Genomic DNA, 12,576 nt, shown 5'->3' with positions numbered 1-12,576 from the left:
TTGAGATTCTGCTCATGTTGACTTGATTCTATGAGATGCCTGTTCCTATCATTTTTCCATTTTTTATTGGGTTATTTGATTGTTTCTCATCAAGTTGTAGTTCTTTACACATTCTTGATGCTGATCATTTGTTGTGTGTTTTGGAATCTGCCCCCATTCCATAACTTGCTTTTTACTTTGTTTAAGCTTGGCTCTACTTTCTAAAGTTCTTAATTTTAATATAGTCAAAACTATTTTTTCTTTGGTGGTCAATGCTTTTCATGTCTTTAAAAAAATCTTCCCTTTCTCTAAGGTTTGAAGGATACTAGCTTAACTTCTTCCACAGGTTTCAAAATTTTTAAAAATTTAAGTCCTTAATCTATCTAAAGTTGATTTGTCCATAGTGTGAACACAGAATTAGTATAAACTCTACAATGTTTTAAACCTTGATTGATGATTAACAACTTGAGATCTAAAGATAGATTTTGGTTGACAAAATCTCTATGAACATATTTGTGGGGAGAAGTTTATAGTTTACATCAGATTCTTAAAGGGTTCATGATTTTTAAAAGGTTAGAATCACTGCTGAGACACTGGTCCTGTTCTGGTTTCTAAGGACCATGCAACAACTCATGATTGCAATCTTCATCAGGTTTCTTCTTTATTCTAATTAAGTCTCTGCCATTACCACTATAGATTGTGTAAGTCTGATTATTTAGTCATTATTTTAAAAAAATCACCAGTTGGGAAGAAAGAGTAAAAGCAAAAGACTGTTACTCTTCTCACTCAATAGACAATACCCTCCTTTTTTTCTAAACTTCATTATTCAAAGAATATTTCATGTTTTCTATTACATTTCTTATAAACAGCCCCTCACTTTTTGCTATAGTGTTTTGTTTTGTTTAAATGAAGACATGCAATCTTTTGTTCCAATCCAAAAATCAAAACAAAGCTAAAAGGAAAATATGAACTCAAAATAGTTTCTGGGTTTCCTACAGGATATTTCCTAAATTTCCTATATACAGTATTTTCTTATCCAAATAAACAAACTTCTATTATTTTATGAGTAAATATAATAATCATGGATAAATAATCATACAAAATATGTCAAAATGGCAGAAAAAAATAGCCACTAGAGTGCTCTAAATGCAGAAACACTAATTAGTTTCTCAATGGGTTGCAACCAACTGAGGTTGGACACTGTTCTCACAAAGCTAATATAAGCCAGTTTCTTCCAGTTAATAAATTACCATCCACTTGTACAGCCAGCAGCTGAATGACAAAAAAAAATTAAACTATATCACTCTTAAAAGACTAATAACTAACCCATCTGTGTATAATCATAGCCCAGGGAAAATTCTGTCTTTGGAATTAGCAGATGCTTTCCCAGACCTTACACAATTGACCCATCCCAGATTGAGTTAAGATCTTTGTTATATCCTCTTATTGACCCTGTACAGTAATTTAAACAATTATTCATATACTAATTAGTTTAACATTTTTCTCCTCTGCGAGACCCTAAGCTCCATGCAGGCGGGTGCTGTATCTGTCTTGCTTGTCACTTTATTACCAGTAGTATCCAGCACATTTGGCACATTAGTAAAAGCCTAATAAGTATTTAATAATGAAAAAGATAATGATTTTGTTGAGAAAAATGACATAAGAGTCACAGGCAATTGAATCTTAAGCCAGTCAAGTAATACTAATAAAAAAGGAAAGGAAATCTTCCTGTAAAATAACTTGAAGAGTTTCAAAAGCAGTATTTTTGAAAAAGAGTATCTAGGTTGCTTCCTAATTTTGGTAAGTAAACCAATGTCTACCTTATGATACACCCAAATCAGAATCACAACTGGATGACAGACCTGGATTAGAAAGCACGTCTAATTTTTCACGTTAAAAACAATTATTTTGAAGAGATACTGAGATGGCAAGGCAGTTCTACGAAAGGAATGACATAAAACTATTGCCAATCCATGTGACCTTCAGTTTCGTTACCGATGGAAGAACTGAAGGCTTTCGAAAACATATTCACTAACTAAAAACCTACTTACTTTTACATTTGTTCAACCTAATTAATTAACATAATCAACAGAAGCCAGACTCAATATGTGAAAATAAAAGCCCGATTTAGAAATATCAAGAGAAAGAGATTTTAAAAACTACAACCTACAATCTCAAATACGGCTGAGCATTCAAACAGATGACATAGCTTAGTTATATCATAAACTCCTCAACAAACAGCCATCAATTCTAAAACTTTTTGGTCTCAGGACCAAAATATATCTATATAAAACATAGACATTTTTATGTTTTTATAAATTCTTGAGGACCTTAAACATCTTTTGTTTGTGTCATTTATATCTACCAGTTCTCATTAGAAATAAAAACAGAAATTTAAAAAATATTCATTAATTTAAAAAGGATGAAAAACCTATTTTGTGAACATAACTTTTTTTTAAAAAGCTGTATTTAGAGAAAACAGTTGTATTTTTTAACTTGCAAATCTCTTTAATTTCTGCTAGATTCTCATATGTGCGTCTGCATTTAAATTACTGTAGTATCACATAGTGAGCGGCCTCCAGAAAACTCCATTGAACACTGTGAGAGAATGTGAATGAAAAAGAAAAATAAGTCTCAATAACATTCTTTTTTTTTTTTTTTGAGACAGGGTCTCTCTCTTTCGCCCACGCAAGAGTGCAGTGGTGTGATCACAGCTCACTGCAACCTCCACCACCTCCTGGGCTCTTCAGCCTCCTGTGTAGTTGGGAACAGAGGCATGCACCACCATGTCTGGCCAATTTTTTTTCTTTTCTTTCTTTTTCCTTTTTTTTTTTTTTTTTTAAGAGACAGGGTTTCATGAACTCCTGGACTCAAGCAATCTACCCCCCTTGGCCTCCCAATGTGCTGGAATTACAGGCATGAGCCACCATGTCTGGCCACATTATAAAAATAGTTTATCAGGTTCCCTGGATCGCACTTTTCAGAAGAAAATAGAGTATTAGGTTCCTCCCTGGACCATACTTTTGAGAACTGGTTATCACTGTTAAAACAAAATAGCAGGAGGCCAATTAGCTTAGGGTTGTTTCTGTACCAGGAACCCTTAAACAACCATATCAAAACTTAACTTAGAGGAATCCCTTGTAACTGATTAATTTTAGAAACAAACAAAAAGCAACTAAACTGAGTTTCAGCCAATCACAAATGGCAAACTAGCTGGATCATACCCAAATAAGGCAAATGCCTAGCTGTAGCCAATCAAGTAATTTCTCTACTTTGCTTCTGCAATCAGCCTATAAAAGTCTGCTGCTCCTTCTGCTATAGTGAAGTTCTCTGAACTGCTTCTGGTTTTGAGTGCTATCTGATTCATGAATACTTCTTTGCTCAAATAAACTCCATTAAGTTTATTTTGTCTGAAGTTTTTAACATCACTCTGAAGTAGTCTGCTTTACAGATATAAGAGAAGACCTCATCTTCAATCATCACAGACACTGGGCACATAAATGGGAAATCAGAAAAATCTTTTGGTCAGACATAGCTCCTTACTCAAGCAAACAGCTTTGGGAGCCATAGGCTATGCTCTTCTCCAAGCCTGCAACTGTGTGTTGACTGTATGTGCACACAACCTGACTGCAGTTCTGAACTTTTGCCTCAATACTTCTGACATCTCAAGGTAGCGTGGCTCATTCATGGATTTCCAGAAGATGGGGAGTACTTTATCTCTGTGTACTTGCAACTAGAATATTATCTTGTAGAATAAGTGTTCATTGTTTCCTAAACAAAATGGAAAAAGCCAACTGTGTTACAAGTATGACTCTCAAGATCAAGGCCCTCTACCAATACAAAGGATAATGCTTTACATGCTATAGGACTCCTTTCCAGAAAGTGTGGGATCAGTGAATACAAATTTATTTTAATACTGGCTTAAACTAAGTTACTAAGTAAAACTAATCAACTCACTTAGAAAAATAACAACAACAACAACAACAACAAACCAGCAACCAGCCCAAAGACAAACTTAAAACTTCCAGATATCTGTACCATTTCATGGAGAAATGAGTTACGTATGTAGTGTATAAGTTTGTGTGTATTTGTGTGTGTGTGTGTGAGCAAGAGAGAGGGAGAGAGAGAAAGAGAAAATGGACAGAAAAGAACAGGTTGACTGATTTGAGAAAGGTGATAATCACGTAGTTCTTTGTATGTAAATATAAAAAGTCTCCAGTCCTTTTCCAACTGCTCTGAAGTTGGCTTTTGTAAGTGGGTTGAAGGTGAGTAGAGAAGGGAGATATGCTACAGAGGCTACATTGAAGGGTCTTCCTTAAGTAGCCGTAACTGTGGGCAAGCCACTCCGTGGGATCAATTTACTTTATGTAACATAATGGAGTAACACTAGGTCAGTGATTTAGGGCACAAAAGAATCATCTAAGAAACTTTAGAACGAAGATTTCTGAGTCCTTTCCATGGAGGACAGGAAATTTGATACAGGAAGTTTGGTGTGGGGCACAGATTTTTAACAAGCACTCTTAGTGATTCTAATGCTGATAGACTGTGGACCCTACTTTGGAAAACTATTAACAAATGATCACCAAAATTCCTTCTAACTGTAAAGTACTGGTGAGAGATCATAGACCAGTGGTTCACAAAGTGTAGTCTGCAGACTCTTAAAGAGATCCTGACATGCCTTTAGGAGGCTGTAAGTTTAAAACTATTTTTGTAATAACGTTATTTGCATTTTTCACTGCATAGACATTTACATTGATAGTGCAAAAGCAACTAATGGGTAAAAACAGCTGGTAATAGCCTTACCACAAATCAAGGCAGTGGCACCAATAAACAAAAAAGGCCAGCTGCATTTAAGAATGTCTTTGATGGAGAAGTAAAGATTATTAATTTTATTAAATCAGTTCTTGAGAACCCATCTTTTTAAATTAATGGAAGACAAAATGGGAAGAACACATAAAGTACTTCTGCATATTGAAGTGTGAAGTTGCCTTGAAGAAAAGCACTGTGTGATTGAGTTGTGAGCTGGACTAGCTGCTTTTTTTCATGCAACACCATTTTTACTTCAAAGAATGACGGGCAAACTGTAGTTATTCAACATGAATATGTGGCAGGTGTTTTCCCAAAAATGAATAAAGTGACCCTGACATTTCAAGAAAAATAATCAACAGTATTTGTTTCCAATGATAAAACTTGAGCTTTAAATATATATATATTTGAAACATTTTTATTGTCATCAGAAGCTTGACAGTTCCTAATATTAAATACTTTTCTGATGAGATTGGTGATACTACACAATTGATACTAACAAATATAATTTTTTGATATTGTGTAATGAAATGTGTCAATATTTGGAGCTCTGAATAATTCAGTGAATCAATACTTTCCAAAAAGCTAACATATCACGTTATAAAGTCATGCTATACATTCCTATTATGAAATCTGTCCAAAATACAGAACAACACATTTTAATGTAATAGAATTAAAAAAATTCATGGATACAGTTTGAGATTCTGCATTACAACTATGTTTCAAAACACTACTATTGATCAAATTCTGGTATAGTATCAAAGAAGAATATCCCAATTATTTTAAAAGGCTGTTAAAATACTCCTCCATTTTCCAATTAAAATCTCAGTGAGGTCAGGTTTTCTTCATATACATTAGTCGAAACAACTTATTGCAGCAGTTTGAATGCTGATAGGACAATCCGGCTGTCTTCCATTAAGTCAAACATTAAACAATTTGCAAGATTAAAAAAAAAAAAACACTGCTATCTTTCTCATTAAGAAACAGTTATTTTAAAATAAATAATTTCTCATGTGATAAATATTGATAGATATAACCCATAAAAACAAAAGCTCTCTGGGGTCCTCAACAATTTTTAAGAGCGCAAAGGAGACTCAATACTAAAGAAGTCCCAGATCCCAGTAATGTGAGGAGCGCAGGCACCGTATTTAATGAAAAATGTCCATCAGATGAGTCTTACTCATATGGCCAAGTTTAGAAACCACTGAAACTATCATTTGACTGTGACTGCCTCACTTGGAAAAGCTGTTCCTTGGTGCCCCCTAGTGGCTCATATGCTTTTGTTTTTCAAATTAAAATCAGAATAAAGGAAGACCTGGGATTGAGGAGACACAAAATACTAGTTCTGTAAGGGACTAGAGAGATCATGTAGTCAAACTCCCACTTTATCAGTGGAGACAGATAGCATGCAGACATCATTACAATATAGCGTGAAAAATGCTATGCTATGCTTTGGGTGAGTACAGGGTATGAAAAAAGCATACAGGAGGTGGCATCTGTTCCAGACTTGGGAGGTAGGTCTCCAGAGGCAATTGCTTTTGAAATCTGGATAGAAATTGAAGGATGAGAGTAGCCCATTCAAAAGGAATGGCAAGTACCAAAGCTCAAAGATAAAACAAGCCATGATTTGCTCAGTACAGCAGTGAACAATTTTAAGAGCTTGACAAGTACCAGGTTCTGTGCTAAAGCTCATTACATTACCTCATTTAATGCTCACAAAAACCCTATGAGGTGCTAACCCTCAATCAACCCTATAAGGTAATGGATAGTAGACATTTATAGTTTATTTTAATTTTCTTTAGACTTTTTTGAAAAGCAGCTAGCTTTACAAAGACTTGATCTTTGGGAAAGCTTACCCAAAAGTACAAAGCTGCTTCTATGTTTTTAAAAGGATTTCTTCAAAATTGCTTTAGAAGACATATGGAAGAAATGGAATGGTTTGGATGTCTTGTAAGGTCCTTGGGATAAGTCAGGGAGAAATAAAGCTCTTTTAAATTTAATTCAACTGTAGATTATGCTTTAATTATAAACATAGTAGAGCTAAGTAAAAGCTTTATAACTGCCTTTCCCTTTTCCTAATTTCTCCTTTTAGAATATAAACCTCGCATGGAGGCATTACTCTTGTAGTAGACAGGGTAGGAGCTCTGAAATCAGACATGTATCTGAACACTGGTTTCACCACATATTAACTGTGGCCACTGATAACTTTCTTAACTTTGAGTTTTTGCACCTCCAAAATGAAGACGATATCTTCCTCACTGATTGTCATGAAAAATAAATTGGAATGCATTATATATACACGTAGCTCATGCATCAGATGCAAGGTCCCTTTCTTGCTTCTGACGTCCTTATGTATCTAACAGTCCTGAAGGGTTGTCTTACTTTCTTTGATGCTGCTTCTGCAGAGCTGCCTCTGATAACTGTCCCTGAAGGATCAGTTTTCTTTGCTTGTCAATATCTCCTTCCATTCGAGCAAAAGCATGAGAGCCAATGAAAGACAGATCAACTCCCAAGCCTTCATCCTCCTCTTCTTGGTTATCTGTAACAAAAATGCTACTATCAATAGAGAGCTTAGGCTAAAACTAGACAGTAAATGAAACAGACTGTGAATGCTGCAGTAAGGATGACAGTGAGGTAACTCAAAAAACTGGGGTCAAGGTTATTTTTGAGAATGAAATTGTAATCAGATTTAGGCATTTGAAAAGCTGAAATAATGAAAGAAACTGCCTGTCCATGTGTGACAAAGGTTTTAGCAATATGTGAAATCCAATCAGGGTGACCTGGCTGTAACCCTAGGAAGGAAAGAGTAGACTGTAGTCACACACAAAAAGACAGAAGTAAATGGATTGTATCTGGCTTTAAAGATGGCTCATTGCACAGCATCTGACAAAAAAGTATAAAAAACAAGCATTTGGGAAGGTTTATATAGCACTGTTGAAGGAGGAAGCATTTGATTGCATAAATGCTCTTCTGTAAGGTAACATCCCAACATGGATGTACCAGGATCACAGAGTATGATCCACAATCCTTAAGAAATATTTCAGTTATAATTTAGCATCCTGGTTTTCTACACTGTCATACCAACCTAGTTATTTTCGTCCATAAGAGTTACAGTTTTCACTACAAATTAATAAATTAACTTTCTAATCTGTCCATACAACCACTGTGAGTTGGATTAGTAGAAATCAGTCTCTTGGGAACAGATTATCTCTTAGTGTGGTATTCACTGTCTTGGTAGATCTGTTAAGCAAAAACAAAACAAAACAAACCTTGTACCATGGGGAAATTCCCAAGGCAATGCCAGCACTTGAATTCCAACCTGGTGGACAATCAGCTGGAGTTTCCCCACGTCTACTTCACTGCTCCTCAAACTGACAGGCCAATAGATTGGAAGGGCCTGCTTTCATTAAAAACATCCCTCAAGTAAAGCTTGGTTATATATATTTTAACAGATTTAACATTCTGCTTGAAAATATTTAAGAACACTACGGCTTATATCTATAACATAAAAGTATTTTCTGAGATACGATTTAACATTCTACTTGAAAATATTTAAGAATGCTAAGGCCTACGTCTATCACAAAAAGTATTTTCTGAGATATGAATGCAAATAAAACACTCTGGGAATGGTGGACAGAAGAGAATCTTTTAGCAAATTAATTAGTCTTATCTACTGTCCAGCACTCAAAGTGGTTTTGCTGTTCACCACTCATTATCACACTAAATGCATTTTATGAAAGAAAAATTCTATGGTAGTCACAGGCATGAGGATTTCAAAACAACTCTTTGCATTATTTCAAGGATATACTATACTGGAGGCTCACCCAAAGTGCATGACTACCCCTTCAGCAAAGTTTGGTTTCCAGGTATTTCACATTTCCTGATGTTAGACCACTTATAAGTCCCTCCACTTGATTAAAGTCTATGTACTTGTGATAAAATCTTGAGTTGCTTCCTACAGATTTTGGCTTGGTGCTCATTGTTAAAAGAAATGTTCACTCTAGGAATTTCACAGTAATTCCCTAAACTGCTGGATTTCAAGACTCAGTCCCTGCACTGAAGCTTGTGAGGCATATCTCCACAGAAGGGACTTAAGACCTTAAACATGTACACATGAACATCACTACAAGATGTCACACAGAGCAGATTCAGAAGGCCCCCATCCTAACACGTTCTACTTACTGCTCCAACCTACAACAGTATATAACCCAAAGAAACAAAATGAATGGTTATAATATTGTCTTAGTATTTAATGTTAAGTATGATTTTTAGAGGATACTGAAAGCTGTTTAAAATATTAGACAATAATGTACTTTACTATCTCAACAGTGTTCTGCATGAAACTATAACCTCCATTAGGGTGAGAATGCTGTTATAGCCACCTCTTAATCCCCACTGTCTAACACAGACTTGACGTATATCTATCTATCTATACTTTTATTTTTAATTTCAAGAATAGAACTTGAAAACTTCTAAACTGGTCTTGATAGTAGTATCATGGTAATAGAGAGCTTTCCAAAGGTCAAGCTGAATTTCTTACTTCTTTGGTGATTGGTGCCTATTTTTGGAGATTTAAAAAGTTAGAGCTCTAGAACTCACCTTCTGGAGCACCAGGTTTCTCACTTATTCTAATCTGTCGTTCAGGTACCACAGGCTCCCCTTCTGCATTTCCAATATCTGCAGGTAGGTAGGGCAATGATCGATTCTCCTCTTTTAATGACCTTGGGAAGTACAGAGGTAGCAGCTTTTGGTAAGTAGCCTGTGTCAGAAAAGCAAGACATTCTGTGAAAAATAGGACAAAACAAAGAAGACCTCAGCAGTACTTAGTGCTGTTCATACACTGTGAAGACAACCTCCATCAAGAATAAAGACTTTACCACTTCTGAGCTCAGACTAGATACTGTCTGCAACCCTCAATCAGCTTTTGTGTTAAAGATAAGGATATTGTTATCTAGCCAAGTTAAATGTGATGCCCATCCTAACAATTCCAGGTCACTGAACCTGGAATGCATAAGTCCTGCCACTCCTGTCCCCATCTGTACCTTCACTTCCTAATGATACCAGTCTCTCAAGATTTGGCTCAGATACTAGCTACTTCCTTAACCCTCAGTGTGCCATCAGGGTCCATTCAACCAGGTTTAGCTTCTGAGTTGTTTGTGAAGGATTTCTCTTTCATGATGTTTATTCTTTCTTAAAAGTTTTTTTCAAAGAAAAAAGATGAATTTTACTTAAAAAAAAACAAACAGAATAAAACTCATCTTATTTTGTAATTCCCATATCGATTGGTCCACTGGACTAATAAATCTGCAATACATTAAAGGCATGTAGTGCTCTTATTTGTCCTATATCTTGAAGCATTTTGCATTTTCATCTTCCTAGGAATTGTTTTCTCATTACCTAGAATTACTCATCAATTATTACAAACTATACTAAAAAAGACTGAAATAAAATAGTAAGAAAAAAATTATGGAATCACCTAGGACAATGAAATCATTCAAGAAATCATTTTCTTTCATTTTCATATTGTGTTGGCCATAGTATTGCATCATCTTTTAAACACATATATAAGATTGGAGACACCATCTTTATAGCCTTTATAAAAAAACTGAGATACAATCTTTAAAAAAAAAACTGAGACAGAATTCACATACCATAAAATTCACCCTTTTAAAGTATAAAATTCAGTGTTTGTTTTTGTTTTCTTTTTTGAGATGAGGTGTTGCTATGCTGCCCGGGCTGTTCTCAAACTCCTGGACTCAAGCATTTTTCCCACCTCAACGTCCCAAGTAGCTGGGATTACAGGTGTACACTACCATACCCAGTTTCAGTGGTTTTTCATAGACAGTATTCACAAAGGAGGTACAATCACCACTATTTAATTCCAGAACATTTTCATCACTCTAAAACCCATCAGCAATCATTCACCATTCCTCCCTCTCCCACACCTGGCAATTACTAATCTTCTTTCTGTCACTATGAATTTGCCTATTTTTGGACATTTCATAAAAATGGAATACAGGGCCAGGCACGGTGGCTCATGCCTGTAATCCCAGCATTCTAGGAGGCCGAGGTGGAGGTATCACGAGGTCAGGAGATTGATATCAACCTGACCAACATGGTGAAACCCCGTCTCTACTAAATATAAAAAATTAGCCGGGCGTGGTGGCGTGTGCCTGTAGTCCCAGCTACTCGGGAGGCTTAGGCAGGGGAATCACTTGAACCCGGGAGGTGGAGGTTGCAGTGAGCCGAGATTGTGCCACTGCACTCCAGCCTGGTGACAGAGTGAGACTCCATCTCAAAAAAAAAAAAGGCCGGGCACGGTGGCTCACGCCTGTAATCCCAGCACTTTGGGAGGCTGGGGCGGACAGATCGCGAAGTCAGGAGATCAAGACCATCCTGGCTAACACAGTGAAACCCCGTCTCTACTAAAAATACAAAAAATTAGCAGGGTGTGGTGGCGGGCGCCTATAGCCTCAGCTACTTGGGAGGCTGAGGCAGGAGAATGGCTTGAACCTGGGATTTGGAGGTTGTAGTGAGCCGAGATCGTGCCACTGCACTCCAGCCTGGGTGACAGGGCGAGACTCCGTCTCAAAAAATAAATAAATAAATAAAAATAAAAATGGAATACAGTATGTGGCATTTTGTGTCTCATTTCTTTCATTTAGCATGATGTTTTCAAGGTTCACCCATGCTGTAGCATGTATCAGTACTTTATTCCTTTTTTATGGCTGAATAATATTCTAACACACATGCACGCACACATACATACACCACATTTTTTCAATCAATTCATCAGCTGATGACATTTCAGTTGTTTCTACTTTTTGGCAATTATAAATAATGCTACTACAGATATTTGTGTACAAGTTTTTGTGTAGACTTATGTTTTCAATTCTCTTCTGTATACACGTAAGAGTCAAACTGCTGCATTATAGGGTAACTCTATGTTTAACTTTTTCATGAACTGCCAGACTGTTTTCCAAAGCAGCTGCGCCATTTTTACATTCCAATTAACTATCTACAAGGGTTCCAATTTTTCCACATCCTCACCAACACTTGTTATTGTCTCCCTTTGTAATTATAGCCATGTTAGTGGGTGTGAAGTGGTATCCATAGTGCTTTTGACTTGTATTTCTCTAATGGTTAATGGTGTGGAGCACCTTTTCAGTGTTTAGTGGCTATCTGTATATCTTCTTCAAATAAATGTATGTTAATTATGTTTAATTTTTTTTGTTTTCTATTTTATCATGTTTTCACATCTTAAAGCTTTCTGGCCTGGGAAGATTGTCCCTGTAAGGGATAACTAATTCCTAAAGATAGTAAACAGCACATCTTGCATATGCCAACCAACCAATCCCAAATCTACAGTCCTAATCATTTCCGTATCTAACTCTTACACACCATGCAAATATTTCTCCTGGTCTAAATCATCCAGGGCCAGATATCAGGAATCTAGAGGTTACTCCTATAGCCCAGAGTCTGCTGGAATTATTCAAACTAGCCAGTCCTAAACTGTAAGTCCTGCCCTGCCTTGCCTTTCCCAAGGAAAACTCAATAAAGGCTCTGGCTCAGGATTTCCTCACACTCCTGCTTCTGCCTCCTGACTGAAACCCAGTGTTCCTCCCGTGGCCCTGCGTAGCACCCATGCCTTTCTTTTCTAGCAGAACTATGAAAAACATTAAACTCTTCTTTCTTTCTTTTAAACAATGTTTCTTGCCATAGACCTCTTTTGTCTCATCACTCAGTCACCTTTGTAAATTAAAACCTAGGCATGAAACATGTCTGTTCAAA

General features: G+C 36.3%; 1 protein-coding gene across 6 annotated transcripts in view; it reads right to left on the bottom strand.

The window, feature by feature from the left end:
* Positions 1-12,576, bottom strand: part of GDAP2 (ganglioside induced differentiation associated protein 2) — a 68,445-nt gene that overhangs the window by 28,011 nt on the left and 27,858 nt on the right. For all 6 annotated transcript variants that reach the window (XM_002810362.6, XM_009245703.4, XM_063728008.1 and 3 more), the window contains exons 7-8: positions 9,385-9,544; positions 7,168-7,324 (exon numbers count right to left, since the gene is read on the bottom strand). In XM_002810362.6, coding sequence (XP_002810408.2) covers positions 7,168-7,324; positions 9,385-9,544 — 317 coding nt within the window. The remainder of the gene's footprint in view (positions 1-7,167; positions 7,325-9,384; positions 9,545-12,576) is intronic.

Source organism: Pongo abelii, chromosome 1, assembly GCF_028885655.2.
Source record: "Pongo abelii isolate AG06213 chromosome 1, NHGRI_mPonAbe1-v2.0_pri, whole genome shotgun sequence".
In the NCBI taxonomy this organism is placed as follows: Eukaryota; Metazoa; Chordata; class Mammalia; order Primates; family Hominidae; genus Pongo; species Pongo abelii.
Note: the sequence above shows the minus strand (reverse complement) of the source record. Positions and strands in the feature narration are given on the sequence as shown.